Source organism: Rana temporaria, chromosome 6 (assembly GCF_905171775.1).
Source record: "Rana temporaria chromosome 6, aRanTem1.1, whole genome shotgun sequence".
In the NCBI taxonomy this organism is placed as follows: domain Eukaryota; kingdom Metazoa; phylum Chordata; class Amphibia; order Anura; family Ranidae; genus Rana; species Rana temporaria.
Window position 1 is genome coordinate 178,113,271 of NC_053494.1, and position 24,780 is coordinate 178,138,050.

The 24,780-nt window shown below is 43.5% G+C and overlaps 1 protein-coding gene across 6 annotated transcripts in view; it reads right to left on the reverse strand.

The window, feature by feature from the left end:
- The window catches only part of SLC4A10 (solute carrier family 4 member 10), a 309,484-nt gene that overhangs the window by 43,022 nt on the left and 241,682 nt on the right, over window positions 1-24,780 (reverse strand). For all 6 annotated transcript variants that reach the window (XM_040357866.1, XM_040357870.1, XM_040357864.1 and 3 more), the window contains exons 14-17: window positions 24,476-24,721; window positions 20,616-20,721; window positions 16,250-16,411; window positions 2,959-3,072 (exon numbers count right to left, since the gene is read on the reverse strand). In XM_040357866.1, coding sequence (XP_040213800.1) covers window positions 2,959-3,072; window positions 16,250-16,411; window positions 20,616-20,721; window positions 24,476-24,721 — 628 coding nt within the window. The remainder of the gene's footprint in view (window positions 1-2,958; window positions 3,073-16,249; window positions 16,412-20,615; window positions 20,722-24,475; window positions 24,722-24,780) is intronic.

Here is a 24,780-nt window from a genome sequence, read left to right on the forward strand (position 1 = left end):
ACCGTCAAAGCACCATCCCAACAGAATTCGAACAAAACGTGTATGGGGACAGCTGGCTGATTGGTGAGTGACATGGGAGTCAGGTATGACTGTCCGACCCCATGACGCAGACATCACGAGGGGCACATGCACGACTAACATCCTCCTGTCTTTTCCCTTCCAGGTGACTCTGCATATGCACTTGGGCCCCATCTCATGACTCCATTCCGGGATCCCCAAACCAGAGGAGAGAGAAAATACAATGCTGCACACATACGTACCCGTGCAGTGGTTGAACGCACATTTGGCCTCCTGAAGTCCCGTTTCCGATGCCTGGATAAGTCCAGGGGGATCCTGTTGTATTCGCCAAACTTTGTGTGCCAGATCATCGGTGCATGTTGCATGCTGCACAACTTTGCCGTGAGAAAGGGCCTGGAGATTGACATACATGATGACCTGACCCCCGAACCAGACATTTCCCCCTGCCCGAGGCTACCCCGTCTGCTGAGGGAACAGCAGTCAGGAGATGCCTCGTGGAACGTATCTTTGCGCGTTAAACACACACATTCATCATGGCACAAGGACAATGCACGCATGCACACCACTGTGGTCCCCAGCTCACACACATCACATCCACATCACATTGGATTAGCCCAAGTCCACCATGCAAGAATTGGGAGCAGCAACGCCATGCCAAGGCCCCAATTATGTCGCTGTCCATTCATACCACATTCACACGGTCGTGGGGATAACTTCTCCCCAACGACCGAGGGTGACACCCCTTTGCTGGCAGGAGTGTCACCCCCACATTCACACACCAGTCACACTATAGTCTGCACGCCTCATCGTGTGCAGTAATTTAGCAAAAAAACAACTCATGACCTGAGAAAAAAAAAAAACGCTCATCACCAGAGCAAAGATAAGGCAAAACAAAAAAATCATTTGCCCTGTCGTGGGCCAAGCCTGCTGCCACGGCCACGGCCCTGGCTCCATAATTGTCTGGTAGAAGCCTCAGGTGGGGGGGTGGGTCATCAGGGGGAGGAGCATCCCCTGGTCTCTCCCTGGCTGGCTGCCTGCCCTCTAAAGCCACGGCAATGTGGGTGAGTATGGCATTGGTCTCTGCCTGCACCAGCCGCGACTGCCTCCCCTCCGCCTCAATGGCAGCTGTATTGCCCTGTACGGCCTCTGTCAGGGACTTCATGTCTGCCACGAGGGTAGCCGTTGTGGCTTTCAGCTCCCCCAGGCAGGTGATCACCGCTGCACTGTTGCCACTGAGATCCAGAAGTGCGTCATTTATGTTGCCCATGGAGGCCAGGCTGTCTGCCACACGACGCATCTCCACGGCCATCTCACCCATATGGCGGGTCTGGGAGTCCTGTGCCCTTGTTAAATTTTCCGGCAGGAAGTCGGGAACCCCCCTGGTCTTCCTGGTAGCCTTCCTGGGGCCAGGAGAGGCTTGAGGCCTTGCATATGGGGAGGCCCTTGAGTGAGTGGGTGTGATGGGGATGGATCCTGAGGGGCTAGATCTGATGGCGATGGACCCTGAGGGGCTGGACGAGATGGGGCTGGAAGTGCGCGACGGCCCAGCCGATAGGGAGGATTCCTCCAAATAGAGGCACACCTCCTCACCCATAGGGACCACATCCTCCTCAACCACCTCTTCATTTGAGGTCTGGGCACTCCCCTCCACCAATGACTCTTGGCTTCCCAGGGGGTCAGGCTCATGATGTTCAGGGGATGATGGTGTGGGACGGCCAGAGGCAGATGATGGCCCAGCTTCCTCCTGGACATCTGCGGATGACACAAAACATTCACATGTTGGTGGACCCACACACTTGTCACATGTTCACTTCCACCCCCTCACATGCTACACACCAGATAGGAGAAAAAACACACTTACCTGTCCTCAAGGCTGGTTCAACTGAGTCATAGCCCTCCACTCCCTCTACTTGCTCCCTCTGAAGGCACCGGGCAACCACTTGCTCCTCAGGAGTCAGCCTAAGAGCAGAAGCTGGTCCACCTCCAGTGGCGCTGGCATGCCTCCTCATCTTGCCCAGCTTCTCTTTGACCACCCGACGCAGGTCATTTATCTTTTTCAAAATGTCCTTGGGTCTCCGTACCTCATTCCCAAGGGCATTGACCTGGGTGGTGATCCTCATCAGGATCTCATCCCTCTTGGCCTTACTCGTGCCTTTACTTTCTGCCCCATGGAGGCGAGCATCATACCTCTCCATGGCCGATATAATAATCGCCCTCTCCTCTGGGAGGAAGTTTTTCTTTCTCTTATCACTGCGAGGAGCAGGCATGGCACAAAGTAAGACACAGTAAAAGTACTTACACCTCAAGAAACCAAACAGGTGTACTTTTGCACTCGACGGGCGTATGTCTGGGCGTATTTATGCCCTGGGCGTAAGCGGTGGGCCGGCGTATCTCAGGGCTTACGCCGGACGTAGTTGTGAGCATGCGCGACATACGATCACAAATCACGGCGCATGCGCCGTTCGTTCAGCCCTTCATTTGCATGGGGTCACGCTTTATTTAAATGGATCACGCCCACTTCCTTCCTACTTTGAATTACGCCGGCTTACGCCAACTAATTTACGTTACGCCGGCGCAAAATTGGGCGCATTTGCTATGAGAATACGGAGCTTACCTCTCTAAGTTACGTCGGCGTAACGCATATGAGATGCGCTACGCCGGCATAAAGATGCGCCAATCTATGTGAATCTGGGCCTAAGACTTTATCAGGTTACTTTTGATTGGTCATTGCAATTAGACAAGACAAGGAATTGTGGTGGGTATAGCTTATCACTGAATGTTTCAAAAGATATAAAAATTCAATATAGCATTCAACTTGAAAGCAACCATGGGAAATTATGCATTGATGAACTCCGTGGTAAATACAAGCATAATGATTTTTATTAGTGTCAATATACTTCACTGAAAATACCATGAAAATAATAATAATTTTTTTGTTACCTTGAAATCACTCGGAACCTGAAGCTTTGGGGATGGAATTCCAAGACAATAGTCTATCACTACCATAACCATTATAGTAAGGAACACGGCAAAGTCACTGATTATGGAACGCACCTACAAATTGAGCGAAAAGAAATACGTTTTAAGAGTTATTAGCTGTAAACATACATATAATATATAACTACTGTATTTATTGGCATATAACACTCACTTTTTTACCCTGAAAATTGAGGGTAAACGGTGCCTGCGTGTTATACGCAGGGGGCTGTGGAAAGTTTTTTTCCTGAAACTTTCCTCTTAACCACTTCAATACCGGGCTTTAAATCCCACCTCCTTCCCGGGCCTATTCTGGCACTTCTTTCCTACATGTACAAATCATCATTCTTTTGCTAGAAAATTACTCAGAACCCCAAAACATTATATATGTTTTTTTAGCAGACACCCTAGGGAATAAAATGGCGGTCATTGCAACTTTTTATCTTGCAACGTATTTGCGCAATAATTTTTCAAACGGCTTTTTTGTAAAAAAATTGTTTCATAAATTAAAAAATAACAAAACAGTAACGTTAGCCCAATTTTTTGGTAAAATATGAAAGATGAGGTTATGCCGAGTAAATAGATACCTAACATGTCATGCTTGAAAATTGCACACACTCATGGAATGGCGCCAAACTTCGTTACTTAAAAATCTCCATAGGCGACACTTTAACATTTTTACAGGTTACCAGTTTAGAGTTACAGAGGAGGTCTAGTGCAAGAATTGTTGCACACGCTCTAACGCACGCGGCGACACCTCACATGTGTGGTTTGAACGACGTTTACATACGTGGGCGGGACTTACGTGTGCATACGCTTCTGAGCGCGAGCTACCGGGCACAGGGGCGTTTTAATTTTTTTATTATTATTATTTATTTTTTATTTTACTTATTTATTTATTTTTTACAAATTTTTTTTCAATCGCTTTTATTCCTATTACAAGGAATGTAAACATCCCTTGTAATAGGAAATGTGTGTGACAGGTCCTCTTTAAGGAGAGATGCGGGGTCAATAAGACCCCACATCTCTTCTCCAGGCTGGAAAGAATGAGATCGTGAAAAAAAATTCACAGATCTCATTCAAACTAGCCGCAATTGTGGTTTGTTTACTTACGGGGGCCCGGGCGTGACGTCATCACATCGCGCCCGGGCCTCCGACGGTCATAGAGATGACTGGTGACCATCTGGTCACCAGTCATCTCTATGGCAAACATCCGGCGGACGGCGATCATCGCTCCGGGCCCCCGATGGCACGGGAGAGCCGGGAGAAGCACCGGATGGCGGCAGGAGGGGGGGATGTCCCCTCCCGCCACCTGTAAGAACGATCTAGCGGCCGCCGCTAAAAAATGATATCCTAATGATGCCTCTGGGTGCAGGCATCATTGAGATATCCCCCCACAAAGCCCAGGACGTCATATGACGTCCACCCGGGATAACAGGTCCCCGTTTTGGACTTCATATGACGGCGTGCGGGTATTAAGTGGTTAAAGTTAGGGTGCGTGTTATACGCTGATAAATACGGTACTTTCTGATGTTTCATAGTAGATATCTCATCCCAAATGTTTCTTGCTTTTAATTCTGCCTGTGTTTCCACAGAATAGAAATAAGGTGCAGAAGTGAACCAGTGGACCAGGCCAGCAGTAGTCATACCACTGACAGGTGGTGAAACAAGTGACCCCTATTTTCATTGTATTTTTGAATTCCTTCCAAATCATCAGTGTTAACACAACATAACATGAGATAGATAATATGGTTAACCACTTTAAGACCAGGCCTTTTTCTGAAATTTGTTGCTTAACTTGACTTAAAATCTGTGTTTTTTTGTTAGAAAATTACTTAGAATCCCCAAACTTAATTTTTTTTTAGCAGAGACCCTAGAAAACAAAATGGCGGTTGTTGCAATATTGTATGTCACACTGTATTTGTGCAGCGGTCTTTCAAACACAATTTTTGGGGAAAACCTACACTTGATTGAATATTTTTTTTTTAAATAATAAAATTAGCCCAATGTTTTTGTAAAATGTGAAAGATGATGCTATGCTATGCCTCACTCGGGTTCCTGCCCAGCCACCGGCTGGACCGGATCACTTCCAGGTTTACCACAGCTTTGTTAAACCTGAAAGACACTGGGAAGTGGCAGGGGGCACCTCTCCCGCTGCCTATAAGGCCCCTTTCACAACTTTTCCTGTGACTTTGGACATCAGAGTCACATGACATACCCCATGATTCCCAATGATAACCATTCATATCTGTGCGACTTCAAGTCTCACCGACTTCAAAGTAGTCCCTGTACTAGTAATCCCTGTACTACTTTGGTCCTACTTTAATGCAAGTTGAGGTTCATAGACCTCAAGTTTACACAGGCATTCTTTGAAATTGTGTTAAAATTGCGTCAAAATCGCGGCCACAAAATTGTGGCAAAATCGCGTGACTTTCAGTGTGAAAGGGGCATAAAGTGATCTCGCAGCCACAGGACTACTTTTATATGAAAGCCGCTTGCTAGCTGTAAATAAAGATACTGGGGTTATGGCAGCTAGCTGCTGCCATAGCACAAGTATTTAACGTCAAAATAATTATGTATTGTTACAGTTAGGCGTTTGGCAAATTAGACATTAAAAGGGATATATAGAACACATGATACCTATAAAAATACCCTGCAAAAGACAATGGCCTGGATTCAAAAAGCAATTGCGCCTGTGTAACCATAGTAACACAGCGCAATTGCTTACTTGCCCCGGCGTAACGAATGCTCCTGATTCAGGAACCTCGAAAACGGCATAAGGCTCTTATGCCCGCATATCTTAGGCTGCATTCTTGCGATGGCCGCTAGGTGGCGTTCCCGTTGTGCTCAGCGTATAGTATGCAAATTGCATACTAACGCCGATTCACAACGTTATGTGAGCCCTGCGTACGCAGTTTACATCGTTTCCGTACGGCGTTTTTCGCGTAAGGCTGCCCCTGCTATTAGCAGGGGCAGCCAATGTTACGTATACCCGTCGTTCCCGCGTCGCGAAATTTCAAATTTACGTAGTTTGCATAAGTGATTTGTGAATGGCGCTGGACGCCATTAACGTTCACTTTGAAGCAAATTACGTCCTTGCGACGTCATTTGCCACAATGCACGTCGGGAAAGTTTCCCGACGGAGCATGCGCTCTACGATCGGCGCGGGAACGCGCCTAATTTAAATGATTCCCGCCCCCTACGGGATCATTTAAATTGCGCGCGCTTACACCGGGCATTTTGCCGGCGCGCCCACGCAATTTACGGAGCTACTGCTCCGTGAATCAAGGGCAGCGCAGTAAATTTGCGGGGGGGCAGGGCAAAAACGTTGCCCTGCGCCTCCGTAAAAAAAGCGCAGTTGTACCTGAATCTAGCCCAATCTTTATATTTACCATCCCTGGAACATTTTCCCTCCAGCACAGCAAAGCCTCCAGTAGAATTATTACATCCAATACACTTCCTCCCTGTGTGTCAGATGGCTGCATCCCTTGCTTTGCGCTGGGACTCCATCCAATGGCCCCTGCATCACTCTGCGACACACTAGTGATATTTGGACCAGCAGACAGATTTATACAATTAGAAAAGCAGATCAGATTTCTGTCTGGTAAACAAATTGCTGTTTGAAAGTCAATTGGAGTATAGGCTTGCCGTACCCTGACATATAAAGCTGTTATGCATCTCGTATTCTAGATTGGTTGCATAATTTTCGTAATAAACAATGGCTTCAACTAGAAATAGACTGTTCTCTGATACATCCTAAAGCGGCTCTCTAGCTTTCATTAAAAGACATTGGATCACGTTCCTCTTGGCTCTGGCTTACACATACAGGGCCAGATTCACATAGATGGTCGTATTTGTGGGCGGGCGTAACGTATTTGATTTACGTTACGCCGCCGCAAGTTTATCAGGCAAGTGCTTTATTCACAAAGCACTTGCCTGTAAAGTTGCCGCGGCGTAGCGTAAATCACCCGGCGCAAGCCCGCCTAATTCAAATTAGCCGGGTAGGGGGCGTGGAGCATTTAAATTAAGCGTGTTCCCGTGCCGAACGTACTGCGCATGCGCCGCCTGTAAAATATCCCAGGGTGCATTGCTCCAAATGACGTCGAAAGGACGTCTTTGGTTTCGACGTGAACGTAAATGGCGTCCAGCCCCATTCACGGACGAGTTACGCAAACGACGTAAAATTTTCAAATTACGACGCGGGAACGACGGCCATACTTAACATTGAGTACGCCACCTAGGGGGCATGTTTATCTTTACGCCGCGTATCTCTTACGGAAACGGCGTATCTTTACTGCGACGGGCAAGCGTACGTTCGTGAATCGGCGTAACGACTCATTTGCATATTCTACGCCGACCTCAATGGAAGCGCAACCTAGCGGCCAGCGTAAATATTTCACCCTAAGATACGACGGCGCAGGCCGTCGTATCTTAGGCGTGTTTAAGTGTATCTCAGTTTGAGCATACACTTAAACATACGACGGGCTTAGATTCTGAGTTACGTCGGCGTATCTACTGATACGCCGGCGTAACTCTTTGTGAATCTGGCCCACAGTATGATTTTAGATTGCTGGCATCGACATCGGCAATCCTTTTCCTTATTGTCTGTGCCCAGTCCCCTTACGCCGTTCTTATATAATCCTTTTTTCCCTGCTGGTCTTCATTCAAATACTTTTTTAAGTTGGAATAAATCTATTTGGCCGCAAATAAGGCACGTTCTTGCGGCCAATGTTTTTCTTTCATTTCCAAAATTTCAAGAGATACATAGTAAATTGAGAGTTTTTTTTGTTTCTGTTTCTGCAACTGTAGAGTTTTTGTTACTCTCTGTCACCAAAAACTGCCATATATGAGCCTCTTACAACCTTTGAACAGCTTTGTGTCTCTCCTGTGCCTTTGGCTCATACTATAGCTAAGATTAATGTTTTAATATCTAATTCTGATTCCTCTGGCCTACCTTCTTATATGGCTAACTGGATGCTTAAACTTAGCCACTCAATTTCTGTTTAAGAATATTTTTATTAATACCCATACATTTTCTATGGCATGTGCCACTCAAGAGCATAATTTTAAATTGTTTTCAGGATGGTATTGCACTCCAGTTAGTATCCACCGTATTTTTTTTATGCCAGTCAAATATCTGCTTGAGCTATAAAGGAGCCTATGAGAAGTTTAAAGGGGTATGGCTGACCAGGATATTGTTATATATATGTTTATATATTTTTTTTATATCATAGAGAATTTATCACCTATACAGTACGAGACTGATCGCCCCCCCCCCCCTTTTTTTTTGTTAATGTCATTAATGTCCCTGTATTGATCTTTTTTATGTCCACACCTCTTCACTTTTTCAGATTAGTGGAATTTACCTATCTATAATAGAATTAGTGTCTTATTGTTCTTATTGTTTGTTTCATAATATTCTGTATATGGACTGTAACCAGTCTACTTTTCTTAACCACTTCTCTACTTTGGGTGTTTTTCAGATTTGGTGTTTACAAGACTAAAACAGTTTTTTTTGCTAGAAAATTACTCAAAACCCCCAAACATTATATATTTATTTTTTTCTAATACACTAGAGAATAAAATGGCGATCATTGCAATACTTTTTGTCACACCATATTTGCGCAGCGGTCCAACAAGCGCACTTTTTTTGGAAAAAAATCACTTTTTGAATTAAAAAATAAGACCGCAATAAATTTGGCCCAATTTTTTTATGTATTGTGAAAGATAATGTTACGCCGAGTAAAATGATACCCAACATGTCACGCTTACAAATTGCGCCCGCTCGTGGCATGGCGTCAAACTTTTACCCTTAAAAATCTCGATAGACGACGTTTTAAAAAATTCTACAGGTTGCATTTTTTGAGTTACAGAGTAGGCCTAGGGCTAGAATTATTGCTCTCGCTCTAACAATCGCGGCGATACCTCACTTGTGTGATTTGAACACCGTTTTCATATGCGGGCGCTACTCGCGTATGCGTTCGCTTCTGCGCGCGAGCTCGTCGGGACGGGGCGCTTTACAATTTTTTTTTTTTTTTATTATTTTTTACACTGGAAAAAAAAAAAAAAAAAAAAAATGATCACTTTTATTCCTATTACAAGGAATGTAAACATCCCTTGTAATAGAAAAAAGCATGACAGGTCCTCTTAAATATGAGATCTGGGGTCAAAAAGACCTCAGATCTCATATTTAGGCTTAAATGCAAAAAAAAAAAAAAAAATTTGAAAATGTCATTTTTTCAAATGACAAAAAAAAAAAATGTTTCTTTAAGAGGCTGGGCGGGACTGACGTTTTGACGTCACTTCCGCCCAGCAGAGCTATGGGGACGGGTGAAGGAGATTTTTCCTTCACTCGTAACCCCGCTCAGCTGCCGAGCGGTCCCGATCTCCTCCGCCGCTACCGACGGCTCCGGTAAGCGGCGGAGGGCGCAGGAGAGCGGCGGGAGGGGGGGGGGCCCTCTCCCACCGCCGATAACGGCGATCTCGCAGCGAATCCGCCTCGGAGACCGCCGTTATCGTTAACAGAACTGCTGACACTAAAGATTGATACCTCGGTTGTGGCAGCAGCTGCTGCCGTTACCGAGATATCAATCTTTAAAGTGTGGACGCATATATGCGTACAGCGGTCTGGAAGTGGTTAAGAGACAAGTTGGACTATGTTTGTTTTTATTTGTAATGTTTTTCTGATAGTGAATAATTATATATTAAAAGAAAAAAAAAAAGTATCTTCGTACCACCTGTGAAGGTTCTCATTTATCCAGGTCCTGATATATCTAGTATTAGTTAGTCACATTCAGCTGGACTTGTTCTGGAATATTTAAGACATTACGGGTGACTTGGACATCAAGGCCTACATTCAACCCACCCATAGAGACCAGTATCTGTTAATGACTCCCTCCTAGTGTTAATTTTGTCAATGAAAAAGTTCAAAATTTTCGTCAGCTGCAAATTTACACTGCCGAAAACGATGACGAAAATGTGAGGCAGGGACGTTTGCCCTTGTGAGCTAACTTCAGGTTTTCACAGAGCTCCGCCTGCTTCCGTTCCCAGAAAGCAAGTGACTGTGAAGCCAACATTACAGGCATCTGAGTCCTAAGATGTCTATCCAGAGCAGCACTGTGCATTACAGGTCTCCCGAGTCCCGACGAGAGTCCCACTCTTGACTAACGACGATGACCGCCCAGAGCAGAGAGCACCCACTGTGAGTGTGTACATTACAATAACAGGCCTGGGGTCTCCCCTCAGACCACAGACCATCCAGAGCACAGTGTGCGCATTACAGGCCTTCTCTGACCACCGGCATCCAGGGCACTGTGCATTACAGGCCATCCCAAAATACCTGAGAACACAATTCAGCACTGTGCAGCATTACAGCCCTTCTCTGACCACCAGCATTAAGTGCACTGTGCATTACAGTCAGACCTGAGACCACCATCCAGCACTGTGCAGCATTACAGGCCTTCTCTGACCAGTGACCAATGGCATCCAGAACACTGTGCTTTACAGGCCATTCCTCAGACCTGAGAACACCATCCAGCATTGTGCAGCATTACAGGCCTTCTAGCCTTTATGGAAGAGTGGCAAGAAGAAAGCCATTATTGAAAGAAAGCCATAAAAAGTCTGGTTTGCAGTTTGCGAGAAGCCATGTGGGGGACAAAACAAACATGTGGAAGAAGGTGCTCTGGTCAGATGTAGGGGTGCAACGGATCAAAAAAATCACGGATCGGATCGATCCTCGGATCAGGAGTCATGGATCGGATCGATCCTCGGATCAGCAAAAAAGAAAAAAAAGACTAATCTTGTGGTGCCCCCCTCCACTCCACTCTGGTGTCTCCCCCCCTCCTCGGGTGACTCTGGTGTCCCCCCCTCCTCGGGTGACTCTGGTGTCCCCCCCCTCCTCGGGTGACTCTGGTGTCCCCCCCCTCCTCGGGTGACTCTGGTGTCCCCCCCCTCCTCGGGTGACTCTGGTGTCCCCCCCCTCCTCCGCTCAGTACAAACAGTCTTTTTCCTACCAGGTGCAGATCTCAAAGACAGGTCCACGTGCAGATCTCAAAGACAGGTCCACGTGCAGATCTCAAAGACAGGTTCACATGCCTGCATACGGTGGTCCCGGGTCTGTAGTCAGCGCAGTGATGCGGGGAGGAGTGTAACGCTGTGCACTGGCAAGCACATGGGGTGGAGCAAGATGGCCGCCACTCCGGAGCTAGGCCGAAGCCGGGGACTTTCCTATCACGGATCAGTGACGATCCGTTGCACCCCTAGTCAGATGAGACCAAAATTTTACTTTTTGGCCTAAAAGCAAAATGCTATGTGTGGCTGAAAACTAACACTGCACATCACCCTGAACATACTATCCCCACTGTAAAACATGGTGGTGGCAGCATCATGTTGTTGGGATGATTTTCTTCAGCAGGTACAGGGAAGCTGGTCAGAGTTGATGGGAATATGGAGCCAAATACAGGGCAATCTTAGAAGCTTTTTAGAGTCTGCAAAAGACTTGAGACTGGGGCTGAGGTTCGCCTTCCAGCAGGACAATCACCCTAAACATACAGCCACAGCTACAGAATGGTTTACATCAAAGCATATTCATGTGTTAGAATGGCCCAGTCAAAGTCCAAACCTTAATCTAATTGAGAAGAATGGGCAAAAATGTAATTCTCTAACATGTCAAAACAAAGTAATAAAGTCAATCTGTATGTACTGTACAGAGGTTGGACACAAATATGAAAACACCAGGTAAAAGAACAGATTTAAGTCTTGGATGGTGGATAATGGAATCTGATAACACTCTTCATGCAAAAAATGAATTCCAGTTCTCTTAGAGATGCCAGTGGCAGAAAACAAGGCCGAACCTTCTCCTAAATTGACCATAGAGACTCTATGATTCTGACGTCTCATGACTACGGTGCCCAGGGAAGGTGTGAAGCAGGTGGGAGAATGGATGGACAGCCGCACTCCAAAAAGTCTTGTTGAAAAAAGACGTGCTCTTTATTGTAAAAAGGAAAAAATGCACAGCACACAACAGCATACAGTGGGATAGACAGCTGACGCGTTTCGCATTAACAACTAATGCTTAGTCATAGCTGAAGGTGTGAGACTTCCTCTGCATGCTCATCAAACCATGATTTACAACACCAGCTGTGTGAATCAGAGCATTATGATCTTGGTAAATGGCGTTGTCTTCAGGAAACAATGTCTGCACCATGGAGTGCACATGGTCGGCCAAAATGTGTACATAGTGGCAGGCAGTGACTCTACCTTTTAGGGTGATGATGGGGCCTGCATAATACCAAGATATTGCTGTCCAAACCATGATTGTGCCGCCACCATCCTATACCATTGGCACAAGACAATCCTAGTCATAAGCTTAGGATGGTATTCACCACATGTACACATGTCTGGTGGTCTTCCATTGATCAATAGTTCACGTTTTATGGGTGTTGCAACACACTCTCCTCTTCTGAGCAATAATATATGTCACTAGTAGTTGTGGCTCTCCCACAAATTTTTTGCTTACGGAATTCCGTCCGCACAGTTTTTGTGGACACAGGCTTTGACTGAGATTGAGCTTTACAGTCACTTGTGAAGCAGTTGTTCTCTTATTCTGGGTCACAATCTTGCGCAATGTCCTTTTGTCTCTTTCTGTCAGCTGACCATGTCGACTATGCTTATGCTTAACAGACAATGCTTTCCAGAAACTGTATAAGCTGTCATAATCTTTGAAACTGTACCTCGCGACACCGCAAATAAATTGTCAACTTTAGTCACAGAGGCACCAGCTAAGAGGGCACCAACAATTTGCCCTCTTTAAAACTCTGTAAGCTCTGACACGACTCAGTATTAATAGCAGCGCATGCAGTTAATGATGAAAGTGAGGCTTCCCACTTGTTAGCTAGGTGTCTAATCACACAGCGAAAGCAAACGAATGTGAGAAAGGGGGGTTTCAAGCCCCCCATTGATTGATTTCAATGGGTGGAGTGGGGGTTTGTGATAAGCCAAAAAAGGTCAGCTGATTGTGAATGTTCTGGAATGTTCCTGTAGGATAGGTCATTTAACCACTTAACCCCCGGACCATATTGCTGCCCAAAGACCAGAGCACTTTTTGCGATTCGGGACTGCGTGCTTTAACTGACAATTGCGCGGTCGTGCGACGTGGCTCCCAAACAAAATTTGGCGTTCTTTTTTTCCCATAAATAGAGCTTTCTTTTGGTGGTATTTGATCACCTCTGCGGTTTTTATTTTTTGCGCTATAAACAAAAATAGACCGACAATTTTGAAAAAAGTGAATATTTTTTACTTTTTGCTGTAATAAATATCCCCCAAAAATATATATATTAAAAAAAAAAAATTCCTCAGTTTAGGCCGATACGTATTCTTCTACATATTTTTCGTAATAAGCGTTTATTGATTAGTTTGCGCAAAAGTTATAGCGTTTACAAAATAGGGGGTATTTTTATGGCACTTTTATTAATATATATTTTTTTACTAGTAATGGCGATCAGCGTTTTTTTTTCGGTACTGCGACATTATGGCGGACACTTCGGACACTTTTGACACATTTTTGGGACCATTGGCATTTTTATAGCGATCAGTGCTATAAAAATGCATTGGATTACTATAAAAATGCCACTGGCAGTGAAGGGGTTAACACTAGGGGGCGGGGAAGGGGTTAAGTATGTTCCCTGGGTGTGTTATTACTGGGGGGGGGGTGGCCTCACTAGGGGAAATCACTGATCTTCTGTTCATACATTGTATGAACAGAGGATCAGCATTTCCCCCCCTGACAGTTTACACACACAGCTCCCGGTCCCCGCTCTGTAACGAGCAATCGCGGGTGCCCAGCGGCGTTCGCGCCCGCCGGGCACGCGCACGGGACTCGGGGGCGAGCGTGCACGCGCCCCTAGTATCCTGCGAGGGAACCAACGTAGAGCTACGGGCTCTCGCACAGGGGAGCCAACCTGCCGCCGTAAAATGACGGCGGCAGGTCGGCAAGTAGTTAAGGTCACCTGACCCCCCAGAACATTCCAGAAATTCCCAGGACCCCTATTTAAGCAGGAGGCTGAGGGGGGTCTTTGCCAGTCACCAGAGGGATATTTGAAGAGCGCACTGATTTTAGCTGATTTTGTTTACAGTTTTAAAATATTTATTGATTAAAAGAGTAATGCCGCGTACACACGGTCGTTTTTCGTCATGAAAAAAAACGACGTTTTTAAAAACGTCATTTAATATCATCGTGTGTCACATCGTTTTTCGGCTTCTGAAAAAAATTCGAACATGCTGCATTTTTTAACGTCGTTTTTTAAAATTCGGGTTGTAAAAAATTATAGTGTGTGGGCTAAAATGACGTTTTAAACCCGCGCATGCCCAGAAGCGAGTTATGATACGGGAGCGATCGTTCTGGTAAAACTACCATTCATAATGGAGTAAAAAAGCGCGAATCATCTTTTACTAACAAGGAATCAGCTAAAAGCAGCCCAAAGGCGAATAGAACTTCCACTTCAGAGTGCCGTCCTACATGTTGTACGTCACCACGCTTTGTTCATAATTTTTCAAAAACGGTGGTGTGTGGGAAAAACTTTGTTTTTTGGACATGCTGAAAAACAACGTTTTTTTTCATGACGAAAAATGATTGTGTGTACGCGGCATGAGAGCCGGTTCACACAGGGGCGACCTGGGATCCGACTTGAAGTCTCCCCAAGTCGTCCCAAGTGGCGCGGTTGAGAAAATCAATGGAAGTGAATGGAGCCATCTTAATGTACACTACTGAAGTCACTCCGACTTCAGAAAAGGTTCCTGTACTATTTCAATCTGACTTCTAGGCAACTTGTACCCATTGATTTCAATGGAAGTTGCCTCAGAAGTCTGATCACTGTCTTAACTGAAGCAACTTTCCAGGAAGAGAACAAACATTTCTAAGGCAAACCCCTCCCTCCCACAGAGCTGATTGTTGTTTGATTGGCCACTGGAAAGCCTCTTGTCCTGGAGGCGACTTGAAGTTGCCTTGTACTGTCCAGGAGGCAACTTGAAGTTGCCTTGTAAGTTGCCTGATGATTCATACTCAAGTAGTGTCCAAGTTGCCTCCCAAAGTCGTGCTGGAAGTCGTGTTGCCCCTGTGTGAACCGACTCTTATGGTCAATTGTTAATTGTTTATATTTGTGAAAACCAGTAAACAAGGCCGCATGGCAAGGTCATTATTAATCCAGATTGGCGTGTCATCACTTTCACACCTCTAAATCACGGAGTGTTTCTATATTTTTATCCAACCTCTGTAGCTGGAGTGTTAGAAAAAGTCAAAAGGATCTTTAACAAACATAGGGGTTGATTTACTAAAGGCAAATCCACTTTGCACTACACGTGCACTGCAAATGCACTTGGAAGTGCAGTCACTTTAGATCTGAAGGGAAGATCTGAAATGAGGGGAAGCTCTGCTGATTTTATCTTCCAATTATGTGCAAGCAAATGCTGTTTTTTATTTTCCTTGCATGCCTCCCTCAGATCTACAACAACTGCACTTCCCAAAGCATCTGCAGTGCACTTGTGGTGCAAAGTGGATTTGCCTTTAGTAAATAAACCCCATAGTGTCTTTCTGGCCCAACAACACACTGAGACAGAAACTTATACATCCAAAAGACCCAACACCCAAACACAAGTGAAGTGACTTTGAATATGCAGGGTAGTGAGGAATGCAACAAGCTGTACATTGGGGAGACAAAGCAAGTTCTCAAAACAAATGGCCCCACATAGTAGAGCAAATTCTACAGGTCTTCTACACTAGTTTTGTTATACCTTAGGGAAAATATTATTTTGAGGACACTGAGGTGCTCATCTTACAAAGAGAGGACAACTGGTTTGGAAGATGTGTGACAACAATTCACACCTGCAGTAATGTAAATCAAACTAGAATAGGGAGGTTCCACAATTTTCACTGCTCCCGTCCTATCCTTCGACAATAACATCTGCTTTTTCATGGTAATTAGACAAAGGTGTCGGTCGTACCAGTGTCAATATAAATGCTGGAGTATTTTCCTGACACCAAAAAAACTGACCTGGCTTGAAAAAGCCATAAAATGTCTTCAACATTAAAGAACAAGTTCAGGTGAATCCTATTAACTACTACTAGATATATGACTAGATATACTAGATAAAACCACATTGTATAACATGCTTTGTGACTGTTAAGAACAGCAAAATATATATTTTATTGACCCAAACAATCTAATATATTGTATACTTTTTAGAAGAATACATTTGTTACCTTTGTTGGAAAGTAACGGCTGGTTTTGAATTGTTTCAGAGTTGAGGACATTGTGACGGTTGCAAAGAATAAGATGATGGACCAGAACAGAACATCAGGTGCATAGGGACCCTCGTGTCCACAGGCTGTACCCATAAAATCTCCTTTAAAATGATGGCATGCCTGGTGAAAAAAATACAACATAAGAAATACTGAAACTGATCTTTTCATATTAGTAGTATATTGTTTCACTTAAAAAATGTGATCTAAAAAATATATATATATTTTTATACAGGAGAATTACAAATCCATGCAGTCATGTTAGATAATATCCAAACTCCAGCCAAACTTTTTCTTAGGCCCCGTACACACGACCGAGGAACTCCACGTGCCAAACACATCGAGTTCCTCGTCGAGTTCAGTGTGGAACTCGGCGGGCCGACTTTTGCCATTGAACAACGAGGAAATAGAGAACATGTTCTCTATTTCCTCGCCGAGGTCCTCGTCGGCTTCCTCGGCCGAAAGTGTACACACGGCCGGGTTTCTCGGCAGAATTCAGCTCTGAACCGAGTTTCTGGCTGAATTCTGCCGAGAAACTCGGTCGTGTGTACGGGGCCTAAGATGGGGATTTCCCTTTGGAAGTATCTCACCAAAAACATTTTTTTTTGTTGCAGGGCATGCCCAAAATCTGACTTGTATCAAGTACCGTATCTTGTATGAAGTGCAGACTTCTGGTAAAGTTAGTGAGCCAATCACACAAGCAGGAAATTACATTTCTGGGTTGGGGGTTCTCTATGTCTATGTACAGAATGCCTCCATGTTGCCATATCGCATTGCATTTTACAGAAAATTACAGCCCTGCAGGTTGAAAAATAAATGTAATTGCAATCAAAATTCAATTACTCAATTACAATATGACCTGGTAACAATTATATATGCTATTTTTTTTTTGGTATTTTTTTTTTTTACCCACGAAAGTAGAGTTGTCCTTTAAAAAAAGTGGTCTGGACTGCTCTTGCTGCCGTTTTACTGCTGAATACAATATGAGGCTTATTTCTAAAATAGAATCTCAATCAGACTGGAACTATAAAACGCAGCTACAATCTAGAGAGAGAGAGTAAACAGATGACTCAGAATTTCAGATTTACTCCTACAACTGTAATGATATGCTGATTACACCCTAGCAATAAATGGGAAGCAGAGCTTATGATAAGCCTTGCAACTGAAAGAAAAGCTGTTAGATTTCAGTATGTATCCTGAACAGCTGGGTGCAAATGTTTTAGAGGAAATACAAGCTTTTAGATACATTTTAGAATATCTTGGCAAAGCCATCTGTCACGCATCAGCAGAAATCCTTTTTGTTTAGTGATGGCTCCTGCAGAAATCTATTTTGGTGGCTTGGTTTTAATTTTATTTGACAAAGCAAGTCACTCTCAAGGCTTGTTGGCTATACTGCATTGTTCGGTTTTAAAGTCCAACTGAAGTCACAGAAATAGATTTAAAGTCAGGCAGACATTGTTCTACCAACTTCCTGTTACAGCAGCGCTGGACCCAGTGCTCTCAGTAAAAGTCCTGGTCTGACAACACCCACCTCCTACCCCTGCAGGAGATAGCAGGAAACATGCAGGCAGTTTTGGGGGTTATTGAAAGGAATACAGGAAGATGTCAAAATGCCTACAGGCAGATTGTACTGTTCAATTTTAAAGTTTAAGGCCAGCTACAGAACCAGTCATTAGTCATAGAAAAAATTACTGCACCTGGTTGTTAAACGATTTGAAATCATTCATGAATGTAGTTAAAGAGGACCAGAACTATGAAAGCAGTGCCGAAAAAGGTAAGCAGAGAGAAAAGGACAAGCCACCATTGTTGCCTATGGTCTCCCATCAGCTTATCCTTTCCCCATTACTGCGTTGCCAAGCATTGTTCTGCACTCTGTTCCTTTGTAGAGATAGCTATATTGGTAGAGGCAGGGGCTTTGCTTCCTCTCCTCTCCATCTACAAGAACAGGATGCCGAACAGTAGTACACTGTGAATGAGGGGATCCCCCTTGAAGCGCGTCAGCTCTTTAGGACTTTCATCTCAAATTTGGGACTTGTATAGCAGACCAGGCTGGTTGGAGCAATTCTTTGACTGTATTTTGATTGATTCATGCCATTGTTTGAGTATATACCCATATTTATAAAAAATAAAATAAAAATTGTTGCAAAGGTAATGCACTAAGCTGGTGCGCCCTCTGTTCTTTATCATTTAGAATCTCACATTGGGTTTCTCCGGCCTAATTTGAGTGGCAGCACAGCCTATGCGGAAGTCAAAACCGGTTGAAGATTGGTGACTGTATGCGGCCGCACTTTCCTCTCGAGCACAAGAGATTTGGTTTTCCTTCTGCTGCACAGTAGTGACATCCCTGAAATTCATTTAAATGTAACTTCTCCCCATAATATCCATAACAAGCAAACAAGTCTGACATCCCACTTTAACTTGTTAAAACAACAATTTGCTCTTAGCATCAACTTTTACTGTGGACTACACATGCACTCATAGGGCCAGATCCACGAAGCGTGGCGCTTCTTTCCGTCCGGCATAGTGTATCTCAGATACACTACGCCGCCGTAACTTTCAGCGTATTTTCAGTATTCACAAAGAATTTGCGCCGTAAGTTACGGCGGCGTAGTGCATCTTTGTCGGCGTAAGGGCGCGCAATTCAAATGTATGAGATGGGGGCGTGTTTTATGTTAATACGTCTTGACCCGACGTAAATTACGCTTTTTTTGAACGACGCATGCGCCGTCCGTGGGGGTATCCCAGTGCGCATGCTCGAAATTAACCCGCAACAAGCCAATGCTTACGACGTGAACGTCATTCTACGCAAAGCCGTATTCGCGAACGACTTACGCAAACAACGTAAAAAATTCAAAATTCGACGCGGGAACGACAGCCATACTTAACATTGAGTACTCCTCATATAGTAGGGGTAACTATACGCCGAAAAAAGCCTTACGGAAACGACGTAAAAAAATGCGCCGGCCAGACGTACGTTCGTGGATCGCCATATCTAGCTAATTTGCATACGCGACGCGGAAATCGACGGAAACGCCACTTAGCGGCCAGCGTAAATATGCACCTTAGATCCGACGACGTACTAAGACGTACGCCAGTCGGATCTAGCACAGCTTCAGGCATATCTTGTTTTGTGGATACAAAACAAAGATACGCCGGAGCAAATTAGAAGTTACGTGGCGTATCAATAGATACGTCAGCGTAACTCGTTTGTGGATCTGGCCCATAATGTCTATGGGCTAGATTCAGATAGCCCTGCGTAATGTTGTGCGGGTGTAACGTATCTCCGATAGGTTACGCCGCCGTAAATTAGGGCGCAAGTTCCATATTCAGAAATAACTTGCGCCCTAAGTTACGGCGGTGTAACGTATGTGCTCCGGCGTAAGCCCGCCTAATTCAAATTTGGATGATGTGGGCGTGTTTTATTTAAATTTAGTGTGACCCCACATATTTGACGTTTTTTACGAACGGCGCATGCCGTTCGTAAAAGAATCCCAGTGCGCATGCTCGAAATTCTGCCACAAATCGTCAATGCTTTAGACGTGAACGTAACTTACGTACAGCTATATTCGCGAATGACTTACGCAAACGACGTAAAAATTTAAAAATTTGACGCGGGTATGACGTCCATACTTAACATTGCGTACGCCTCATATAGCAGGAGTAACCTTACGCCGGAAAAAGCCTAACGTAAACGACGTAAAAAATGGCCCGGCCGTACGTACGTTTGTGAGTCGGCGTATCTAAATAATTAGCATATTCCTTGCGTAAATCGACGGAAGCGCCACCTAGCGGCCAGCGTAAAATTGCAACTAAGATAAGATGGCATAAGAGACTTACGCCGGTCGGATCTTAGTCAAATCTATGCGTAACTGATTCTAAGAATCAGGCGGATAGATACGATGCCGCAACTCAGAGATACGACAGCGTATCTGGAGATACGCCGTCGTATCTCGTACCTGAATCTAGCCCAATATGTTTCCATAGAGTACCTTCAAATTCTACACATTAACCCCAGTGACCACTGAGTTTTCCATTTTCAAATTATATTACAAGAACAAAACTGGGTTCTATTCACACACAAATAATCTGACAAGGTTAATGGGGTTGATTTACTAAAACTGGAGAGTACAAAATCTGGTGCAACTGTGCATGGTACAGTAGTCAACCAGCTGCTAACTTCAGCTTGTTCAATTAAGCTGATATACAAAAAAAAACTGGAAGCTGATTGGTTTATATACAGAGCTGCACCATACTTTGCAGTCTCCAATTTTAGTAAATCAACCCCAAAGTCTTTATATCAAGAAATTTCAAAAAAATGGCCACTTACAGAGACAGTCAGGTTACTCCACGGTATCTCTGATGCTGTAATATTATGTTTCTCCCAATATGTTAAGGTACCATTGCTCGGCTTACTGGGCTCGACACAGCTGCACCTAAATGACACAAGAGCAAGACAAGATCTTTGGGAGATAGTATCAATTAAGCAACAACAGTAAAACATAAACTTCCTCATACTATCATTATAATGTATAATTAAATATGTGTGCTAAATACAGTTTCTTTTTTATGTCATAACAGCCAATGTGTGGACCATTTAATTATTTCTGATGTTTTTGTTCATCTTATATTTAATCTGGAAATCCTAAACAGTACAGTGGTGGTTTAATGGTGGGTAATCACAATTAAGTGGAATCACTCAATAGTTTCTTATAACTCTGGGGATCTTCAAAGTTAGATTTCTCTTCGGCAGATTAAAGTAGAACTATAGGCAAAACTTTTTTTTTCATTTTGGATATAGTAAGGGAGGGTAATAACCCATGTCAGATATATTTTCGCCATCTGTGTCCCATTGCAGAGATTTCCCTTCACTTCCTGTCCCATAGCCAAACCAGAAGTAAGAGAAAATCTCTGCAAATTAAGGGAATTCCTTGCCCCCCCAAATGCTGTTTTTTATTTCCCATGAATGTCCTGCTCGGATCTACAGCGACTGCACTTCCAAGTGCACTTTCAGTGCAATTTCAAGTGCCATTTGCACTTGTAGTGCAAAGTGGATTTGCCTTTAATAAATAACCCCCAATAACACACATGCGCAGGAGTGATGGCACCAATCAAGTGGCCGAAGGAAGACCAAGCAAAGATAGAATTTCCTGTGACCAGTGGCAGCGTTGGAGGGGATAAGTAAGTCTGCCATAATGTGGTAATATGCAGGAAAAATTTGCACTTTATGACTAACTCTGTGGGCCTTTTTTACCCTTTTAAAGTTTAATTCTGATTTAATTTAAGTATAATTCTACTTTTAGTGCCTTACTGTACCATGAAGTGGAATTTTACTTTCTTAGCATTTTTTCATAAGGGGGGTTTCAAGCCCTATCTTTTTTTGCCACCCCAATGGGGATATTTCCCTTTACTTCCTGCCCCCATAGCTAAAACTGAAATTTAAGAAAAATCCCTCCACAATGAGACAATCTCTGGTTGTCACCAGAACTAGTGTCCCCTGCTCTTATGATAATCCCTGGCACTCTCGGTGACAACGATAAACAGGACACATAGGGTGAAACCACCAATTTCCACATTCTGTCCTGCCCATGTGTTTAACCAACCCAGCTACTACATACATAGTGAAATTACATCATAGAATATACGCTATTATTTTAGACTACTGAAGTCCAGTTGAAAAACTTGCATGTGTTCTTTGACCAATGGCAAATCAATGGCCACAAATTGTTTCTGAATTTTTTAGTGCTTATCAAAATCAGTTAAACCACATAAAATGTATTTATCTACATTAACAAAAAACTATTATAATTGTTTTCTCTCTACAGTAAATTATTTTTCAGACAGTAATAGGATATCTATCTATCTATCTATCTATCTATCTATCTATCTATCTATCTATCTATCTATCTATCTATCTATCTATCACTGTCATCACAGACATCTCCTAATCACAAAAAAAAATACCAGAAAGATAGTTAGGGGAGTGTATTAAAATGCATTACATTTTGCCCCCCTTGAGATGTTTATCTCAAGGTCCCCTTTAAGATGTTTGTAGGCCCCCTTGAGATCTTTGCTGCTGTTGAGTTACCTTAATGCACACTTATTAACATGTAGTGCAAGTGCATTAAAGTGTATGTAAACCTTAACAAATAACTTCTCTGTTCTTATCTTGGGACCACAAAATGATTAGCCTATGTTGTGGAGATAGAAAAGTAGGTGAGTATGAGTAGTTTGGGCAGTTCTGACAACACCCAGTCCACAAAAAAATGCTGTGTATTGTCTGCCCACAACTAGACTAACATTTCCATCAGATTAATAAATATTTTTCTGTACTTTTACAGTGTGTCTTTAACCACTTAAGCCCCGGACCATTTTGTTGCTAAATGCCCAGGCCAGGTTTTGCAATTCGGCACTGCGTCAGCTTTAACAGACAATTGCGCGGTCGTGCGACGTGACTCTCAAACAAAATTGGCGTCCTTTCTTTCCCCACAAATAGAGCTTTCTTTTGGTGGTATTTGATCACCTATGCGGTTTTTATTTTTTGCGCTATAAATAAAAATAAAGCGACAATTTTGAAAAAAATTCAATATTTTTTACTTTTTGCTATAATAAATATCCCCCAAAAACATATATAATTTATTTTTCTCAGTTTAGGCCGATATGTATTCTTCTACCTATTTTTGGTAAAAAAATCGCAATAAGCGTTTATCGATTGGTTTCCGCAAAATTTATAGCGTTTACACAATAGGGGATAGTTTTATTGCATTTTTTTTTTTTTTTTTTACTACTAATGGCGGCGATCAGCGATTTTTTTCGTGACTGCGACATTATGGCGGACACTTCGGACAATTTTGACACATTTTGAGACCATTGTCATTTTCACAGCAAAAAATGCATTTAAATTGCATTGTTTATTGTGAAAATGACAGTTGCAGTTTGGGAGTTAACCACAGGGGGCGCTGTAGGAGTTAGTGTTCACCTAGTGTGTGTTTACAACTGATGGGGGGTGTGGCTGTAGGACTGATGTCATCGATCGAGTCTCCCTATAAAAGGGATCACTCGATCGGACCCCCGACCCGCGGAAAGGCGGGGACGTACATGTACGCCCATATGCCTGTACGTGCCATTCTGTGGACGTACATGTACATGCAGCGGGCGTTAACCAGTTAAAGGGATACAACATAGGAAAATGTCAATGTAGAGTGTGTTTTTTTGCCCCAATACACTTTAAGGCAGTTAATTTTAAATGAGCTTCCAAAGCATGACAATGACATAAAAAAAAAAAGTATATTGCCGCGTACACGCCATCGGACATTCTCTCAACAAAACCGTGGACTTTTTTTCCAACGGAATGTAGGCTCAAACTTGTGTTGCATACACACGGTCACACAAATGTTATCAGGAAGTCTGAACGTCAAGAACGCGGTAACGTACAACACATACGACGAGCTGAGAGAAATGAAGTTCAATAGGCAGTGCAGCTCTTCTGCTTGATTCCGAGCATGCGTGAATTTTTGTGTGTCGGGATTGGCAACACACGATCGGAATTTCCGACAAGAACATTTGTTGTCGGAAAAATTGAGAACCACCTCTCAAACACTTGTTGTCAGAAATTTTGACAGTAAATGTCCAATGGAACATACACATGGTCGGATTTTCCGACAATAAGCTCACATCGAACATTTGTTGTCAGAAATTCCGACCGTGTACAGGTGGCATATGACTCATTTTTTTTTTAATGCAGCACACAATAATGAACAGCACAAGCATTGTGGTGTGCTGTGGTTGCAAATGCTTTGCCTGCTACCGTATTTGTGTTCTACTCCTAATGTGTGGCACTGAACGCAGAAGCTACTGTGCGTTGGTAATGTGTGAAACAAAAATTAATAGCAACACATAACACTAAAGGGACTTGAATCTTAATTTTTTTATATACTGGTGTACTGCTGGAAATAAAATGAACTTGACCAATTCTACATAATGGAAATGTTGGAATTTTACCAACATTTTTACTGATTAATTAAATTTAACAATGAAAAAATCTGCAAGATTTTCCCAACTCCAGCTTTTAGGACTCAATTCATCAGTAATCTAAGAAAATATGGAAACTAGTGAGAGTTCACTCTACAGGTTTCTAATTATCTCCCTTGTTGGAATTCATAACTAATAGGAAAAGGAGACTGTACTTACGAATACTGTGTTAGAAGTTCCAAATTATTATTCATGTTGATTGGATGTTTCTCACCTAGTTGCAACAGCTTTTCTAAGGCCTCGTAAATGAAAATGATGCAGATGAGTGCCGCAAATGCTTCCTCGGTAAACCGTGTAATGTAACACACCAGGGAACTTGCGTCGGTGGCAACCAGGACAATGCAATTGAAGGCCGTCCACAGGCCTATGCTTGCCCTTAATGAGAGATACGACAGTCCATAATCCCTGTGTAAAGAAAAGCATTTACATGACAGGCTTACAATCAGATTTTTCTTTGGTTCTAT